This window comes from Pleurodeles waltl, chromosome 4_2 (genome assembly GCF_031143425.1).
Source record: "Pleurodeles waltl isolate 20211129_DDA chromosome 4_2, aPleWal1.hap1.20221129, whole genome shotgun sequence".
NCBI lineage: Eukaryota > Metazoa > Chordata > Amphibia > Caudata > Salamandridae > Pleurodeles > Pleurodeles waltl.
In genome coordinates, this window is record NC_090443.1 from 331,138,716 (window position 1) to 331,157,042 (window position 18,327).

General features: G+C 44.6%; 1 protein-coding gene across 4 annotated transcripts in view; it reads left to right on the plus strand.

The window, feature by feature from the left end:
• PLA2G6 (phospholipase A2 group VI) overlaps positions 1 to 18,327 on the plus strand; it is a 317,414-nt gene that overhangs the window by 235,155 nt on the left and 63,932 nt on the right. For all 4 annotated transcript variants that reach the window (XM_069231334.1, XM_069231337.1, XM_069231335.1 and 1 more), the window contains 2 exons: positions 1,544 to 1,707; positions 3,467 to 3,617. In XM_069231334.1, coding sequence (XP_069087435.1) covers positions 1,544 to 1,707; positions 3,467 to 3,617 — 315 coding nt within the window. The remainder of the gene's footprint in view (positions 1 to 1,543; positions 1,708 to 3,466; positions 3,618 to 18,327) is intronic.

The following is an 18,327-nucleotide window of genomic DNA, read 5'->3' on the forward strand; positions in this document are numbered from 1 at the left end:
TTCCTTCAAAACAAGATGGAGGAATTTAAAAAGTAGTGTCCACCTCTGCTCGGCCACCTTAGCGATGGGACTAGCATGAAGTGGGTACACCTCCAAATCTGGCTAATTTTCCTGCCTGTGCTGCTGCCAAAAATTGGGTCAGGACAGGGAGGTCGGGTATTTCCAACATCTGGAGAGACCTGGGTCACCTTAAAATGGCAGCTAGGCCTTTGAAGCTCCCTACCCTGGAATGTCCATCCTCCCTGGGAGAGGTGTTAACACCCCCACCCAGGGCGGGCTTTTGTCTCTGGCTCAATAGAGCGCTGGATCTCACCTGTGGATTGGGGGGTAGGAGGGGCCAGAAACATGTCTAGGGTGGATGAGCTTGTTTGGACCAGTCAGTGAACACATCAGTAGCTGGGTAGGTTTTCAGGGGGATACCTCTAAGGTGCTCTCTGGGTGCAGGTATTGATGAATCCAATACCGGCGTCAGTGTGGGCTCACCAGTACGAGATGTTTGATACCAAACGTCCCTATATTGAGAGAAGCCATGTAGCTGAGGAACTCGCAGTGACCAGTGTCCAGCACATGTATTAAAATGGTTTCCCTGTTCACTTACTATGTATGAGAATCGACAAAGACATAGCAGGGGCATAACTGCTCATGCAGGTATGCCCTCATGTGTAATATAATGCAACCTGCCTTTAGGTCTGGAAGGCCTGTTAGAGGAGTGACTTACATATATTATATGCAGTGTCAAGGGTACATGGTACACAGGCTGTGTGCCATGTTGTGCTTTCATTTTAGTTCTGCACCAAGACACTCAGTCTGCAAAAGCAGCACTGTGTGCGCTAGGTGAGAGGGTCCCTGAGGGTGGCACAATTTGTGCTGCAGCTCTCGGCGGTCCTTCGTTTAGTACTCCATGCCCTAGATACCACGGGTACCATTTATTAGGGACTTACAGTGGTATCTAGAGGATTTGCCAATTGGGAAAAATGGCTGTGCAGTTTGGGGAAAGAGATCTGGCACTGGAGACCTGGTTAGCAGGAACCCAGTGCACCTTCAGTCGAAATAACACAAGAAACCAGGCAAAAAGTGGAGTGCTGACTATGTCAAAAGAGGCACTTTCTTACACTCGTGCTTTGAAAATCTGAGGGACAGGAACTTCCCTGATTGGCTGAAACCTAAGATTGGTCTCTCTTTTTTTTTTTTTTTTAACGTTGACTATGATATTTTCCATAAATGAAAGGCCTAGGGCCTTTCTAGTCTGTTTAACATTGCATTGCTATTATAAGGTACAGTGGGACTCTCATGTCAACAACGGGGAATGATTCAAGCAAGTGAATCTATCAACGATTCCATTACAGGAGAGCTACAGTTACAGGTAAGCAACTTATTTTCATTCTGATACCCAGCAGTAAAAGCACTACTGTTTACCAGCTGGATTGTGTCCTAAAGTCTTAATAAGTTAATGCGTGTTACTGTTTCTCCAGTGTCTGGTGACAGTTTACGGTTATTGTCCAAGCCCTCATGAAATCTGCATTATCATTGTTTCTTCCCACAGACGTGATCGCCTCCTATGTCTGGACGGTGGAGGCATCCGTGGGCTCGTGCTGATTCAGCTCCTCCTAGCTATCGAAAAGGCAGCAGGCCGACCAGTGCGAGAGCTTTTTGACTGGATATCTGGGACCAGCACTGGGGGCATCTTGGCTCTAGCCATTGTGCATGGTAAGTATGAGGCTTCAGTGTGACAGCATGCAAGAACATGGTGAATCTTGGACTGAGCTTGCAGATTCAGTGCGCATTCTGTACGCCTAGACAGTGCACAATTTTTCATGGTCCCTTACTTGGCTTCTTGTGATTGCATATATGGAGACCCTGTGCCTCCTAGCTTCTCATAAAATTGCATTATGCCTCCTGACTTTGCAAAAGCATCCCTACTCCTATTGGCTGTGCATGAAAGGGCACAGTCTTCAGAAAACACATTCAAAACCTAGTCTAGCTTAGCCTGAAAATGCAAGGACACTGAGCCACTTGTCTGCATTTGCAAGCACACCAATCTCTAAATGCAATTAGGAAGTGCATGGCTCCCTGCTTAAGTAACCTAAAAGGACAATGTGCCTTATGTGGCACACTAGCACAAGCACTGTGTCTCCCTGATTACAAATGGTTATACACTGCAGCCTGTAGCTACACTCAGGCCCGTGCTCTGAATGCATGTGCTCAGATGCTGCATTTCTTTAACTATTTGTTTATATTCTTTGCGGCTACCTCATATTGTCCACAAGTTTCTGCTAGAAAACTACATCCACAATTGAGTGTATATGACTACTGTGCTGCTTTGCTGGCTGCTTTTGCTGGAATGCTGTTTACATTCCTTTAATGTCTACCACTTTGTCACCTTATGCCTCTTTTTTAAGGTATCCCTATGTTCTGAAGCCTCCTCCATTCTGTAGGGAACTTTCTCTGTAGGTTTCTCCTTCTTCAGGCTCTCCCTCTTTGTCAGCTTTTTCATCTTAAAGCCACCCCTCTCCGTAGGTCTCTCCATCTCTAGGATCATCACTCTAAGGCCTCCACATTCTTTGTTTACAAGCCCTTCTCTATCCACCCATCCACAGACCACTCTGCTGCCTCCCATCTCTGCCTGTTGGCCACTGTCAGTATCCTTAGGCTTCCATCACTATTGCTAGGCTCCAAGCTTTGCCTGTAGGCCCCTGCTTCGATTGCTATGCTTGCACTTCTGCCCTATGAGCCCTCTACTGTATTGCTTGGTTCCCGCTTTGGCATGTAGGGACCCTTCTCTACTGTTAGTTTTTTTACTGCTCTCTCTACTCCCATCTCTGTAGGCTCCCCTCTTTTTTGTAGGCTCCCCTCTTTGGAACTCTATCTGCAGACGTTTTTCTCTCTTATGACCTTTCCATTGGCTCCTTTCTGAATGCTTCCTTGATGCTGATGTATGCTTTTGTCTCCTCCTTTCTGTACAATCTACCCCATAATGTACGCTTCCATATTTGTATACATTCCTCCTCCTTCTGCCCCTCCATTTCAGATGGCTCCTTCCTTGACGGAGAGCCCTTCTCTATATGTCACTGCCACCGGTCATGCCCCTTCTTTTCTTCATGCCCTTCTCTCTCTGAGGGCTCCCCCCTCTTTGTACATTTCTCCGTAGCATTAGCCAACACCTCTCTTTGCCCCTCCCTTTTTTCTTTAGCCCCTCCTTCCTTCCATAGACCTCTCACTTCCACCCCATGTAGGCTTCTTTCTGTTTCTTTGATTCTGCCCATGTATTTACCAACTCTGTAGGCCTCTACTTCTTTGGACCCTCTCCTCTCCCTATTTATAGACTCATGTTTTTCTCCTCTTTGACCACCACTCCTTCTTTGGGTCCCATACTCTGTTATTTTCTGTGTAAATTACGCCCCCCCCTCCAACATCCTTGTGTCCGGACTTACCTTTAGTGTATATCACATCCCGCTTATCCCCCTAGGTAAGTCCATGGAGTACCTGCGCTGTCTGTACTTTCGGATGAAGGATGAGGTATTCAAAGGCTCGCGCCCCTACGAATCGGCACCACTTGAGGAGTTCCTGAAGCGGGAGTTTGGTGAAGACACCAAAATGACTGATGTCCGGAGCCCCAGGTGAGCAATTAAAACCCATCCCTTCCCTCTTTTGATGGGGTTTTGGGCTTGACAACCTCTAAATGTTTTCTTTTGTATTTCTGTATTCATTTTTCACATTTGTTTGTGTTTTGAAGGTAGTTTAACCATCTTTTCTTCTCCCTGCCAGTGTCATGTGGTTTTGATCTAGAGTGATCTTTATATTTGAACGGTTGCTCGGCTAGGGAATATTTCAATTTTGAAAGCCTCTCGTTAGGTTTGAATCCTGTGTTTTCTCTCACCGTAAGGCTCTAATGACCTAGAGTCTCATCTTTTTATGTACAGTTTTATCTGTAAGTAGAAAACAGACTTCCACATCCTGTGTTGATCTCTTCCACATCATAGTCGCAGCCTTGTTTTCCCTGGGCCTCTTCTGCTACTTCTACGTTCTCATCTTCGAAAACCCCATATCTGCCTAAGATGGATCATGTTTTTAATGCTTTGAAAATTCTGTTTCTGATGAAGACTACTAGCCGCAGATTTGTCACCTTTTAAATATGCTGCGGTCTTCAGACTTGATGCAGAAACATTTTAGCAGTACCTCTGAGTGCCGGTAGGTGGTGGCAAATGCTGACCTTGATTCCTGATCTGGAGCTATCTCTCATTTCTTTGAGAATCCTATTACCACCAGAAATTTTAAGAGTGTGCAAGAGAAATGTTACATTCCAAAACGACAGGTTTTAAACCTTGCAAAGACTGTTGCAAAAATATATCTATGAGAGACCCTCTTCAGGTTTGCCTGTGATGTCTGGAGTCGAGTCATGACTCAAAGGCCTGCAATGATTGTGCGTTGACGAATCTAAAGGCCATATAAGACCTCAAGGTGAAACTTTACATTGCCAGGCACCGGGCGACTTCACGGTAGGACTGCTCCAAGTTGAAAGTTCAGTCCCGTCCAGAAGTCGGTTTTCCTCTGGATCAAAGTCATCAGATAAATAAAAACAAAAATACAAGAAATCTAATCAGGACTCAAGTACCTTTCACTCTTACTGTCCTGAGACTGCATCACAGTGGTGCCTTAGTTCTTGACCTCTGAGAAAATTAAGTCGTCTGTTTCTAAATTTTGGCCATCTTAGGAAAGGGTTAGTATCATCTAAACAATCCATTGCTAGATGGAGAGTGGCTTGCATTACCACATGCTATCAATTAGCAGGCAAGCCCCTTCTAGGGAAACCTAACGCTCACTCTACCAAAGGAACAACAGCCATTGCTGCATGGTTTATGAATGTATAATTTGCTTACCTCTGTAACGCAGCAACATGAAAATCAGTACTTGTGTTCATTAGACACAAAGACACACGCTGATGCAACAATAGTTAGATAAATGCACTTTGTAATGTATTCAAGTGACAAATTCCATTACTCCAGTTTTGGAACTTTCATAGGTTCACATGCTTGAATCGTTCCCCCTCATCAAGATGGGTGTCCCTGGTACCTTATAATAGTAATGCAATGTTAAACATAGAGTATGAAGGCCCTAGGCCCTTTAATTTTGTAACATATCATAATCAATTTAAAAAAAGAGACCAAAGGTAGGTTTCAGCCAATTAGGTTGCTTTGCTCTTTAGAACACTCCTGTGAGAAGCTCCAGTCCCTCAGATTTTCAACCTCATGTCCTATTAGGGAGTCTCCACTGAGCTCTGCTCAATTATACCTACTTCAATATATTTCAAAGAATTTCTCAATATTTCTGTACGTTTACCTTTACCACATAGTTCTTTTTTGCTTTAAGTCTGACTTCATCATGTCAAATAAGGAGAAGAAAACTGTCATCGGGGCCTGCAGTTACTGTGGTAAAAAGAGACTTCACTCCGAAGATCCTCATCAAGACTGCATTTATTGCCTTTATCCAGATCATACCTCCAAAGACTGTAAAGTATGTCATACCTTTTTTACAAAGACATTGAAAGACGGAGTAGGAAGGCTGCTGATTTGTCTCAGAAGCTTAAAACTAGGAAGGAGTCAGTGTCTGATTCTGATAGTGAGGACTCATCTTCATCCTCAAGGAGATCACATAAAATGGAGAGATCATCCCATTCTCGCTCCTCTTGTGAACAGCCTAAAAAAGCCTCAAAACAGACCTTCAAAATTTCTTCAGGAATCTAAGCTTTCTTCCAACCCAAAGGAGAAAAAAGGACCATCTGCCTCCTCAGAAAAACTAAAAAGGAAAGTAATTGTCTGAACTGCCTACACCACCTCCTCAGGTTTGGCATTCTTTTAAAAAGCCTTCTTCAGCTCCATCTTCTGACAGATCGTCAACGAGTGTCTCGCCGGCGTCAAAAACCTCGTTGTTGATGCCATTAATGGTGAAGACATACACTAGTGGACGACATGCTCATTGTCAACAACTAGACCGTCAAAGCTGAAGATTTACCTGACTTTGTTGTTGATGGCGGTGAGGACTACTCCGTCGACGGAAAAGACTGTTTTCTTGATGACGATCCTTTCAGCCTCGTCGACGATGACGACTCGGTTGATGAGAGAAAAGAACTCAAAAACATGAAAAAAGCTAATATTTGATCCCAACGCACACCTCTCCAAGCCATCTGTTGGTTGAGGAAGTTGTACACAGTCCCTCCGAGCTGCATGCAAAGTGCAAAGAGGAGGAAGAGGAGTATGATGAAAGGGAATATGAACAGCAAGATTACTGTGCTTCTCATGAACAATATCAACACTCATACCACAAGGAAAGTGTCTGTCTACCTGGTTCTCTGGTTCAGACTTGCAATTCACGCTTTCATATTATAGAAGGCATTTTCCAGCTACTGCACAACAAGCATCCCTACCTGCAGAGTCACCTACTGTTCAACCTTCCACTCCAAGACAAAGACCAGTATCATTGCCTACATCAGCAAGGCATACTGCACAGACAGATCTTCTCTAAGACTCAACAACCTCTGATGATGTGCGGGAAGGGGAACTCTGCAACCTCCACATGGAGTGGGGTGACTATCTCATACCTAGACCATCATCTCCATCGCCCACCTGAAGACTTTGGGGTATGTCATAATGTTAGAAAGGGCAGCAAAAAGATTCACACTTCCCATGCCCACCAACCAGACGGACTGCTTTCTCCATGACCCATTCCAGAAAAGTGTGAAATCTATGCCCATTGTCAACTACATTTGGGAAGAGGGATTAAAAGTAATATGGAATCCGGCCACAGTGACTGCAGTTCTTCCGTGTCTAGATAAAAAATACAAGGCTCAAGAGGACGCTCCTGCTTGTCTTATTGACCATCCAAAGCAGGACTCGGTGATCACACAGGTGGCCCAAAGTAGATCCAAGAATCCCTTCCCTCCAATCTCTGCGCCTCCAGACAAAGAGGGTAGGTGCCTTAATAATATTGGCAAGCGTTTTTCATCGTTGTCTGCGCTTACTGTCAAGGCAGCAAATTCTCTAGCTGTTCTAGGAAGGTAAAGTTGACAACTATGGGCTGACATTGTGCCATATCTAGATCAACTACCAGAGGAGGCTAAACCAGAAGCCAAGAAGGTGATAGATTGTGCCATGGATATCGGCACAACTGCATTTAGACAGCTTGCAGGTTCTGCCGTACTCAAGAGGCAATGCTGGCTCAAAGCTACCTTGGTTAGACCTGATGTATAAAACAAAATATTGCCATTCGATGAAGAGGCCCTTTTTGGCAAGCATGTTGCCGAAGCCCTACAAATCATAAAGGAGGACACAGATACAGCTAAATTGCTGGGAACTCTTCAGTTTAGGAAGTTACCCTTTTGGGATTCCAGCAGACAAGATTTTCTGTCACATAAGGGAGGTTAGCAACAATATCTGTACCCCTCCTATGCATCTTCTCAGCAATTTTGTTGGCGATGCTCTCAACTGCAAATGCCGAAAGCGGCCTACAACAGACCCACGTCTAAAGGCAGAGCAGAATACCAAGGAAACAACGCAGTTGGTCGCCAATAACCACTTGCAGGCCCGGCTACTCCCCCTTCCTCTCCATTCAGACTAAAAGTAAGAATATCTCACTTCATTCACTGCTGGCAAGTGATAACATTGTACCAATCTGTCCTAGATCTTGTTCAGTTCAGCCAAACCCTAGAATTCATTCAGATCCCACCACCAAATCCACCTCACACCTCCACTCCAAAACATCTACAACTGCTCAAATTGGAGGTCAAGACCATGCTTAGGAAGGGGGCGATAGTTCCAGTTTTACAACAAGGAAATGTATTCTATTCCAGTTTCTTCTTGGTCCACAAAAAGTGGAAAGAGTGGCGACCAATCCTTGACCTCAGGGGATCTCAATACATATCTCAAAAAAACAGTCATTCTACTTGGTAGCGTTACAGGATAGTCTCCTACTCCTAAATCACAGAGATTACAGTTCAACCCTCGACCTGCTGTATGCGTATTTTCACATCCCCATCCATCCTTCGCTCAAGAGATTCAGAAGGTTCACAGTAGTCGGCAGCCATTACCAGTTCATGGTTCTTCCTTTTTGGTCTGAATTCAGCCCCACGAATCTTCACAAAGTGTTTTGCGCCAGTAGAGGCTTTCTTAAGGAAACAAAAACATCAGATGTTCCCATTCTTAGACAATTGGCTCGTCAAGGCTCATTCCATTCGAACAGCACAAAAATCCACAACTGCCTACATTACCCTGTTAAGCGAGCTGGGTTTCACTCGGAATTTGAAAAAGTCAGTCCTTCAACCATTAAGAAGCCTAACTTTCTTGAGAGTAAAGCTGGATACCTCACTAAAAAAAGAAGAGTACCCCCCCCCACCATCAGAGAGACAACTAAGGCTAATATAATTGGCAAAGTTGATCCAAAGATAAGAGTCTCTTTCAGTGCGCCTCTACAATTCACTATCGGGGATTATGTCATCATGCATTCCTCTAGTTCTGTTCTGTGTGCATTGAAAGCGACCCCCTCCAGTAAAAACTAGACATTAAATGGGTACAGGCTATAGGCTCTTTTGATGACATCAACAAGGTCACCCCAGGCATGATCAAGGCCCTATCTTGGTGGATGTTAAGGCTTTCCTTCCAAGGACAAGGATCTCCGCAGTTCTGATACTTACAGACAATACAACCACGTTGCACTGTTTAAAGAGACAAGGCAGCACAAGATCACTTCTCCACTCTCGGAGTCACAAGACATCTGAAATTGGTCCATCCATCTCAGAGTGCATCTACGAGCTGAGCGCATCCCAGGAAAGCAGAATACGATACCGGACACTCTCAGCAGACTAAAGACATCTTTCCATGAGTGAAAATTGGATCAGGAAATCCTCAATCAAGTTTTCTCACATTGGGGCAAACTGAATCTCAACCTCTTTGCAAACCCCCATTACAGGAAATGCAGGTTCTTTGCAAGCTGGCATCACCATCCGGGATCATGGCGAAATGCATTTTCAATTGCGGGGGCCGGAATCTTTGCTTACACCTTTCCGACCATTCCCTTCATTCCAAAGGTTCTCACAAAAATTAAGAGCAAACCTTGCAGGGTAATCCTAAAAGCTCCAACGTGGCCTAGCCAGCACTGGTTTACAGAGCTACTTCTCCTTTCGGACAGACCTCACATCTAGCTCAGAACAAGGACTTTTCTCCTAACAGTGAGCATGGGCCAAGTGTTGCACCCGAATCCAGAGTCTCTTCACTTATCAGCTTGGCTCCTGAGCACAATAAATTTGCCCACTTAAACATCTCTCCCGATTGTAGGGACATACTTGCCAGAGCCCCGGTGGACAGTACAAACAAAACCTATTGTCATAAGTGGAAAAGATTTTGTATATGGTGCCAACTTTTGCAGGTACATTCGCTTTCCTAGTCACCTGAAGAGATCCTTCCATATCTACTGCAGTTGGTACGCTCAGGATTGGCTAATGCATTCAATAGAGTTCATTTGGCGGCTCTGTCCCAGTTCAGGTGATCAGCCACACAACCATCATTATGGTCTGCATGAATTGTCAAGCAGTTCCTTCAGGGTTTGTTTAGTTTTCCCACCAGTCAGACCTCCTCCCCCATCTTGGCAACTGAACACTGTGCTAACACAGCTCATGGAGCACCCATTTGAAGCTATTCACAGGGCTGATATAAAATTCCTTTACTCAAAGGTTACTCTCCTTGTGTCTCTGACTTCTGCCAGACGGGTCAGGGAGATTGAAGCCCTCACCTTTCAGAAACCCTTCTTTCAAGGGATGATAGGGTAATCCTTTGCACAAACCCAAAGTTTATTCCTAAAGTCCCTTCAGACTTTCACCTCATTGAATTGGTAATCTTGAAGACGTTCTTTCCGGACCCTACAACACCGGCTGAAAAGGCTCTTCATTCTTTGGACTTCAAGTGAGGCCTAAAGTTTTATCTAGACAAAACCAAATGTTTTTGTAAGTCTAACCAGATATTTGTGGCTTACAGTGCACCACGGAAAGGGTATCCCCTTTCCCAGCAGAGCATTGCTAGGTGGATATCTAGTGCAATTCACTTCTGTCACCAGGCACCAGGAAAACCGTTGCAGACATCAGTACATGCTCACTCTACAAGAACTATGTCAACCTCAATAGCACTAATTGCTGGTGTGCAACTTTAGGACATTTGCAGAGCAGCCACCTGGAAGATTAGGCACACCTTTACGCAGCACTTCTGCTTGGACTCAATACCTCAGGGTCATATAGCAGTGGATCAAGCAGTGCTACAGACATTTATTCCAATAAAGGTGAGCTATCTCTTTCTTCCCACCATCCTCTTACTAGTTCCGCACATTGTTTAACTTTTCTCATTTTTGTTTTACATATTGGGATACTTGCATATGTTTAGCCACATAACTTGTTATATGCCTCCAGCTGTGTATATCTTCTAGTATATATCTGTATGTGTATACCTCTATAGAAGTGTATGTTTACTATTTAGGTTACAATGTGCTTCACTGGTGCTATATACCCTGATTCAAGCATGTGGATCTATGAAAGATTATAATACTGGAGTAAGAAAATAAGATACTAACCTGTAACTATAGGTTCGATGGCATCTGTCGCTGTAGATACACATGGTATGCATGAGCTCGCCATCTGGTGTTGGGTCGGAGTGTTACAAGTTGTTTTTCTTCGAAGAAGTGTTTTCGAGTCACGGGACCGAGTGACTCCTCCTTCTGTGCTCATTGCGCATGGGCGTCGACTCCATCTTCGATTGTTTTCTTTCCGCCATCGGGTTCGGACGTGTTCCTGTCGCTCCGGGTTTCGGAACGGAAAGATAGCTGAAAACGGAAGATTTTCGACGGTATCGTTGCGATCCGGTTCGAGATAGACACATACGACGACGCGTTGAACATCGAAGCGCTTCGGTGCCCTTCGGGGTAGATTTCGGCACCCCGTCGGGGCCTAGTCGGCCCGACCGCGTGGAGAACAACGCTGATGGAACGGACCCCGTTTCGATTCTGCCCCGAATGCCACAACAAATATCCTTATACAGACCTACACTCGGTCTGTAACCTGTGCCTGTCACCCGAGCACAGCGAAGAATCCTGTGAGGCCTGTCGGGCGTTCCGGTCCCGAAAAACTCTGCGCGACCGTCGAGCGAGAAGACTGCAGATGGCGTCCACGCCAAAGGAGCGTCGACAGTTCGAGACAGAAGAGGAACAGGAGGAATCCTTTTCCATCCAGGATTCAGACTCTGACGAGCTAGACTCTACAAAAACTGTGACGTCGAGATCAGAACTTAAAAAAGGAAAGAAGGCCCAGGGGACGCCACTGCCAACCGGCCATGGCTCCACCCAAATTCTCGGTGACCAACAATCGGCACCGAAAAAGGCCCATTCAGTGTCGAGATCGTCCGACTTCGGTCGAGACACCGGCACGCAGCCTCCTCGGGACCGAGAGAGTGCTAAACAGAAGCATCGACACCGAGAGTTCGGTGTCGACACGGATCGACGCCGAGACAGTGGCGCCGAAGACCATAGAGGCCAAGAATTTTCGGCACAGAAAAAGAGGAAGGTTACCTCAGAGCCGAAAAAACAATCAACAGGGTTTTCGGAGCCGAAAAAAGCGACATCAGACCCTGTTTCAGGCTCCTATACTGAAGAGCATTCTATGTCTTCACAAATGAAGAAACATAGATTTGAACAAGAACTGCAATCCACTGACGTGGATCACACGCAAAAGCGTATCTTTATTCAGCAGGGGACTGGGAAGATCAGTACCCTTCCACCTGTCAAACGAAAGAGAACGCTTCAGTTTACTCCTCAGCAACAAACAGCACAAAAGGTAACACCTCCTCCCTCGCCTCCACCTGTAACTCCGGCTTCACCAACTTACACCCCGTCACATTCGCCAGCTCACACCGCCATGAGCCACAATGACCAAGATCAGGATGCGTGGGACTTGTACGACGCACCAGTGTCTGATAACAGCCCAGACACATACCCAACTAGGCCATCACCACCGGAAGACAGCACAGCCTACTCACAAGTGGTGGCTAGAGCAGCACTATTCCATAATGTGGAACTACACTCTGAACAAGTAGAGGATGATTTTTTATTTAACACCCTCTCTTCAACCCACAGCTCCTACCAAAGCCTGCCGATGCTCCCAGGCATGCTACGCCATGCAAAGGACATTTTCAAGGAGCCAGTTAAAAGTAGGGCAGTGACGCCTAGGGTGGACAAAAAGTATAAGGCGCCTCCTACGGACCCTGTATTCATCACCTCTCAGCTGCCACCAGATTCTGTGGTGGTAGGGGCTGCCAGAAAACGGGCAAATTCACACACTTCTGGGGATGCACCTCCCCCAGATAAAGAAAGCAGGAAGTTCGATGCAGCCGGGAAGAGGGTTGCGGTCCAAGCAGCAAACCAGTGGCGCATCGCAAATTCACAAGCGCTGCTAGCGCGATACGACAGAGCCCACTGGGATGAGATGCAGCATCTCATTGAACATCTCCCAAAAGATCTGCAAAAAAGAGCAAAACAGGTTGTTGAGGAGGGTCAAAACATTTCCAACAATCAAATACGCTCCTCCATGGATGCAGCAGACACGGCCGCAAGGACCATTAATACGTTGGTTACCATCCGTAGGCACGCATGGCTCAGAACGTCTGGATTCAAGCCAGAAATTCAGCAGGCAGTGCTTAACATGCCAGTAAATGAAAAACTTCTGTTCGGTCCGGAGGTCGACACAGCCATAGAAAAGCTCAAGAAGGACACTGACACTGCCAAAGCCATGGGCGCACTCTACTCCCCGCAGAGCAGAGGATCTTATAACACCTTCCGCAAAACACCTTTTAGAGGAGGGTTTCGGGGTCAGGCCACACAAGCTAGCACCTCACAGTCCGCACCGCCCACCTACCAGGGACAGTACAGGGGAGGTTTTCGGGGCCAGTATAGAGGGGGGCAATTCCCTAGGAATAGGGGAAGATTTCAAAGCCCCAAAACCACTACCAACAAGCAGTGACTCACACGTCACTCACCCCTCCCACACAACACCAGTGGGGGGGAGGATACGTCAATATTACGAAGCATGGGACAAAATAACTACAGACACATGGGTCCTAGCAATTATCCAACATGGTTATTGCATAGAATTCCTGCAATTCCCTCCAGACATACCACCAAAATCACAAAATTTATCAAAATACCATTCACAGCTTCTAGAGATAGAAGTTCAAGCACTACTGCAAAAAAATGCAATAGAATTAGTACCAAGCACACAAATAAACACAGGAGTTTATTCACTGTACTTCTTGATACCAAAAAAGGACGAAACACTGAGACCAATTCTAGACCTCAGAGTAGTAAACACATTCATCAAATCAGACCACTTTCACATGGTCACACTACAAGAAGTGTTACCATTGCTCAAAAAACACAACTACATGACAACCCTAGACCTCAAGGACGCATATTTCCATATACCAATACATCAATCACACAGGAAATATCTAAGGTTTGTATTCAAAGGAATACATTACCAATTCAAAGTATTGCCTTTTGGTTTAACAACCGCTCCAAGAGTGTTCACAAAATGCCTAGCAGTAGTCGCTGCACACATCAGAAGGCAGCAAATACATGTGTTCCCGTATCTAGACGACTGGCTAATCAAAACCAGTTCGCTCACACAATGCTCAAACCACACAAATCAAGTCATACAAACCCTCTACAAACTAGGGTTCACCGTCAACTTTGCAAAATCAAACATTCTGCCAAGCAAAGTACAGCAATATCTAGGAGCCATAATAGACACGACAAAAGGAGTAGCAACGCCAACTCCACAAAGGATCCACAATTTCAACAGGGTCATTCAACACATGTCTCCAAACCAAACAATACAAGCAAGAACAATACTACAGCTCCTAGGCATGATGTCCTCATGCATAGCCATTGTCCCAAACGCAAGACTGCACATGAGGCCCTTACAACAGTGCCTAGCCTCACAGTGGTCTCAAGCACAGGGTCACCTTCTAGATCTGGTGTTGCTAGACCGCCAAACTTACCTCTCGCTTCTATGGTGGAACAGTATAAATTTAAACATAGGGCGGCCTTTCCAAGACCCAGTGCCACAGTACGTAATAACAACAGATGCTTCCATGACAGGGTGGGGAGCACATCTCAATCAACACAACATAAGAGGACAATGGAACATACATCAAACAAAACTGCATATAAATCATCTAGAATTATTAGCAGTTTTTCAAGCACTAAAAGCTTTCCAACCAATCATAACCCACAAATACATCCTTGTCAAAACAGACAACATGACAACGATGTATTATCTAAACAAACAAGGAGGAACACATTCAACGCAGTTAAGCTTGTTAGCTCAAAAAATATGGAAGTGGGCAATCCACCATCAAATTGGTCTAATAGCACAGTTTATTCCGGGGATCCAGAATCAGCTGGCAGACAATCTCTCTCGAGATCACCAGCAAGTCCACGAATGGGAAATCCACCCACAGATTCTGAACACCTACTTCACACTCTGGGGAACACCACAAATAGACTTATTTGCAACAAAAGAGAACGCAAAATGCCAAAACTTCGCGTCCAGATACCCACACAAGCAATCCCAAGGCAATGCCCTATGGATGAACTGGTCAGGAATATTTGCTTACGCTTTTCCTCCTCTCCCTCTCCTTCCTTACCTAGTAAACAAATTGAGTCAAAACAAACTCAAACTCATTTTAATAGCACCAACTTGGGCAAGACAACCCTGGTACACAACACTGCTAGATCTGTCTGTAGTACCACACATCAAACTGCCCAACAAACCAGATCTGTTACCGCAACACAACCAACAGATCAGACACCCGGACCCAGCATCGCTGAATCTAGCAATCTGGCTCCTGAAATCCTAGAATTCGGACACTTACAACTTAGCCAAGAGTGTATGGAAGTCATAAAGCAGGCCAGAAGGCCATCCACTAGACACTGCTACGCAAGTAAGTGGAAAAGATTTGTTTGGTACTGCCATCATAATCAGATACAACCACTAGACGCAACTCCAAAACATATAGTAAATTACTTGCTCCATTTACAAAAAGCAAAGCTAGCCTTCTCTTCTATTAAAATACACCTTGCAGCAATATCTGCATACCTGCAAACTACCTATTCAACTTCCTTGTATAGGATACCAGTTATCAAAGCATTCATAGAAGGGCTTAAAAGAATTATACCACCAAGAACACCACCTGTTCCTTCATGGAACCTAAACGTGGTTCTAACAAGACTCATGGGCCCACCTTTCGAACCCATGCACTCTTGCGGAATACAATTCCTAACCTGGAAAGTTGCCTTTCTCATCGCCATTACATCTCTAAGAAGAGTAAGTGAAATTCAAGCGTTCACAACACAAGAGCCTTTTATACAAATACATAAAAATAAGGTCGTCCTACGACCTAATCCAAAATTTTTACCAAAAGTTATTTCACCATTCCATCTAAATCAAACGGTAGAACTACCAGTTTTTTTCCCACAGCCAGATTCTGTGGCTGAAAGAGCACTACATACATTAGATGTCAAGAGAGCATTAATGTACTACATTGACAGAACAAAAAACATCAGAAAAACTAAACAGCTATTTATTGCATTCCAAAAACCTCATGCAGGTAACCCAATATCAAAACAAGGTATAGCCAGATGGATAGTTAAATGCATCCAAATCTGCTACCTTAAAGCAAAAAGACAACTGCCCATTACTCCCAGGGCACATTCAACAAGGAAAAAAGGTGCTTCAATGGCCTTTTTAGGAAACATCCCAATGCAGGAAATATGTAAGGCAGCCACTTGGTCTACGCCTCACACATTCACCAAACACTACTGTATAGATGTGCTATCCGCACAACAAGCTACAGTAGGTCAAGCTGTATTAAGAACTCTATTTCAGACAACTTCTACTCCTACAGGCTAAACCACCGCTTATGGGGAACTAACTGCTTACTAGTCTATGCATACCATGTGTATCTACAGCGACAGATGCCATCGAACTGAAAATGTCACTTACCCAGTGTACATCTGTTCGTGGCATCAGTCGCTGAGATTCACATGGACCCACCCACCTCCCCGGAAGCCTGTAGCAGTTCAGAAGTTACCTTCAATTTTGTACATTTGTATATATATTATTTAATCCTTTAATAGGTACATACTTACATTTTTCATTGCGCGGGCACTATTACTATAGTACAACTCCTACCTCACCCTCTGCGGGGAAAACAATCGAAGATGGAGTCGACGCCCATGCGCAATGAGCACAGAAGGAGGAGTCACTCGGTCCCGTGACTCGAAAACACTTCTTCGAAGAAAAACAACTTGTAACACTCCGACCCAACACCAGATGGCGAGCTCATGCATACCATGTGAATCTCAGCGACTGATGCCACGAACAGATGTACACTGGGTAAGTGACATTTTCATTCTGCAGTATTGGAATCTTTCATAGATTCACATGCGACTCACCCTCCTATCTTGGAAAGCTCACCCTTCTCTCACTAAAAGTGGTTCTCCTACACTCGTGCTTTGAAAAGTCTGAAGGACTGTAGTTTTTCACAGGAGTATTCTAGAGGGCAAAGCAGTCTGATTGGCTGAAACCTACGTTTGGTCTCTTTATTAGATTGACTTTGATATATTACAAAATGGAAGGGCCTAGGGCCTTCATATTCTATGCTTAACATAGCATTATTATTATAAAGTACTGGGGACTTCCATCTCGACTATGGGGAATAATTCAAGCATGTAAATCTTGCTAACAACAGCTTAAGACACACAGGCAGTTTTATGTTAAATAAAATATCTGGTTCGGTGAGGTAACTAGCAGTGCAATGCACCATGGGTTGAGTAAGATGCTGAAACCAAAAGGTACAGGTCATTGTTTCACAGTTTTCAATGTAAGCCTATGAGGCTATATTTTTTCCTTACCATTTTATACTTCCTTCCCTTTATTGTAGCATACATTTTGGAATACAGGCTTGAAACCTGATATTTGTTGTAGTTTGACAGATTATTTTCAGGAACAAAATTTGCTTCTGACACCAGGGCATAACAGAGGCCCCAACAGCCCCTATGGTGCAGGGGCGCCGCAGGTTCATACATTCTGGAGGGGGCCCCTTCAGCCCCTACTGATGGGTGGGGGGCTTCCGCATATCTTGCAGGTGGGCTCCCAACATGTGTTGTTAACCCACTGCTGTGAAAGGCTCCTTAAAGGTGTTGTTCACGTATGGGCACTGGCACCCTGGCTTAATATTTCAGTGGACAATAGATCTGTGAAAAGTACTCTGGGATCCAGGCAGGCAGCAATGTGTTATTCTCATGTTTATGATTTCAATGGCAATTTCTACAATGCGGAACTAATATTACGAATAAGTAACGTTTTCTTTATAGGCAATATAGCTACATAGCTCAATGTGCTAACCAGTGCTTCTCCTTATTCTTCAAAGTCTTTGGTTTACAAGATGTGCATACATACTAACTGGATTGTTGTCTCTACGTGGATAAACTTGTTGACTAAATGCTCTTCTTTTAAAGCACATTTTGGATGACAATTTGGACAAACTTTTGAACACATTCTTCGTAACTATCCTCAAAATAAATCTGTCCGGTCAACATCGCAATCCAATTTCGATGTTAACATCAGTGTCATTCTATTGTTTTCATCTCAGATTTCTGGCAGTTAGTGTAGAATTTGTCATTGAAATTGGATCTCTTCTGCTTTCCTCTACCAAGTTTGAAGCTTCTATCATGCCATTTCCTGCACTGGGGTAGTAGATATCATTTGTGTGGCTCTGTTAGCTTCATCGTAGAAACTGTTTGTTGCCAGTGTATTTTAAATAGTTTCTATAGTTCCAAAATTCATAGCACGTTTTTATCCACTAGCACAGGATAAGTGCTCTTTGAATTAATCTCACATTTTGCTTAAACATTAGCACCTGGTGACCGATCCCTCCATGACGCAATGCAAATCAGCACTTACACGTCAGGGCTGGCTCTGCACAGGGATCTTCTGTCCATTACTTTCTGTCTGAGGTGTGAGCCCCATGATCTGCGAATCCTATACACTGCTGTATTGGTTACCTAGACCTCACGTTTGTGTAGTCTCATTCATCTGTTTTGCCCTCCTGACATACTATATGCTTAAAACTACCTTGCGGATGGTTTCCCTAGCACTTTTGCAGGGCACATTGTTCACTGTCCTTAAACTGGGGGAGGCCCTGCTGACTTCATGTATTATGTAGCCTTAACAGAAGGAAC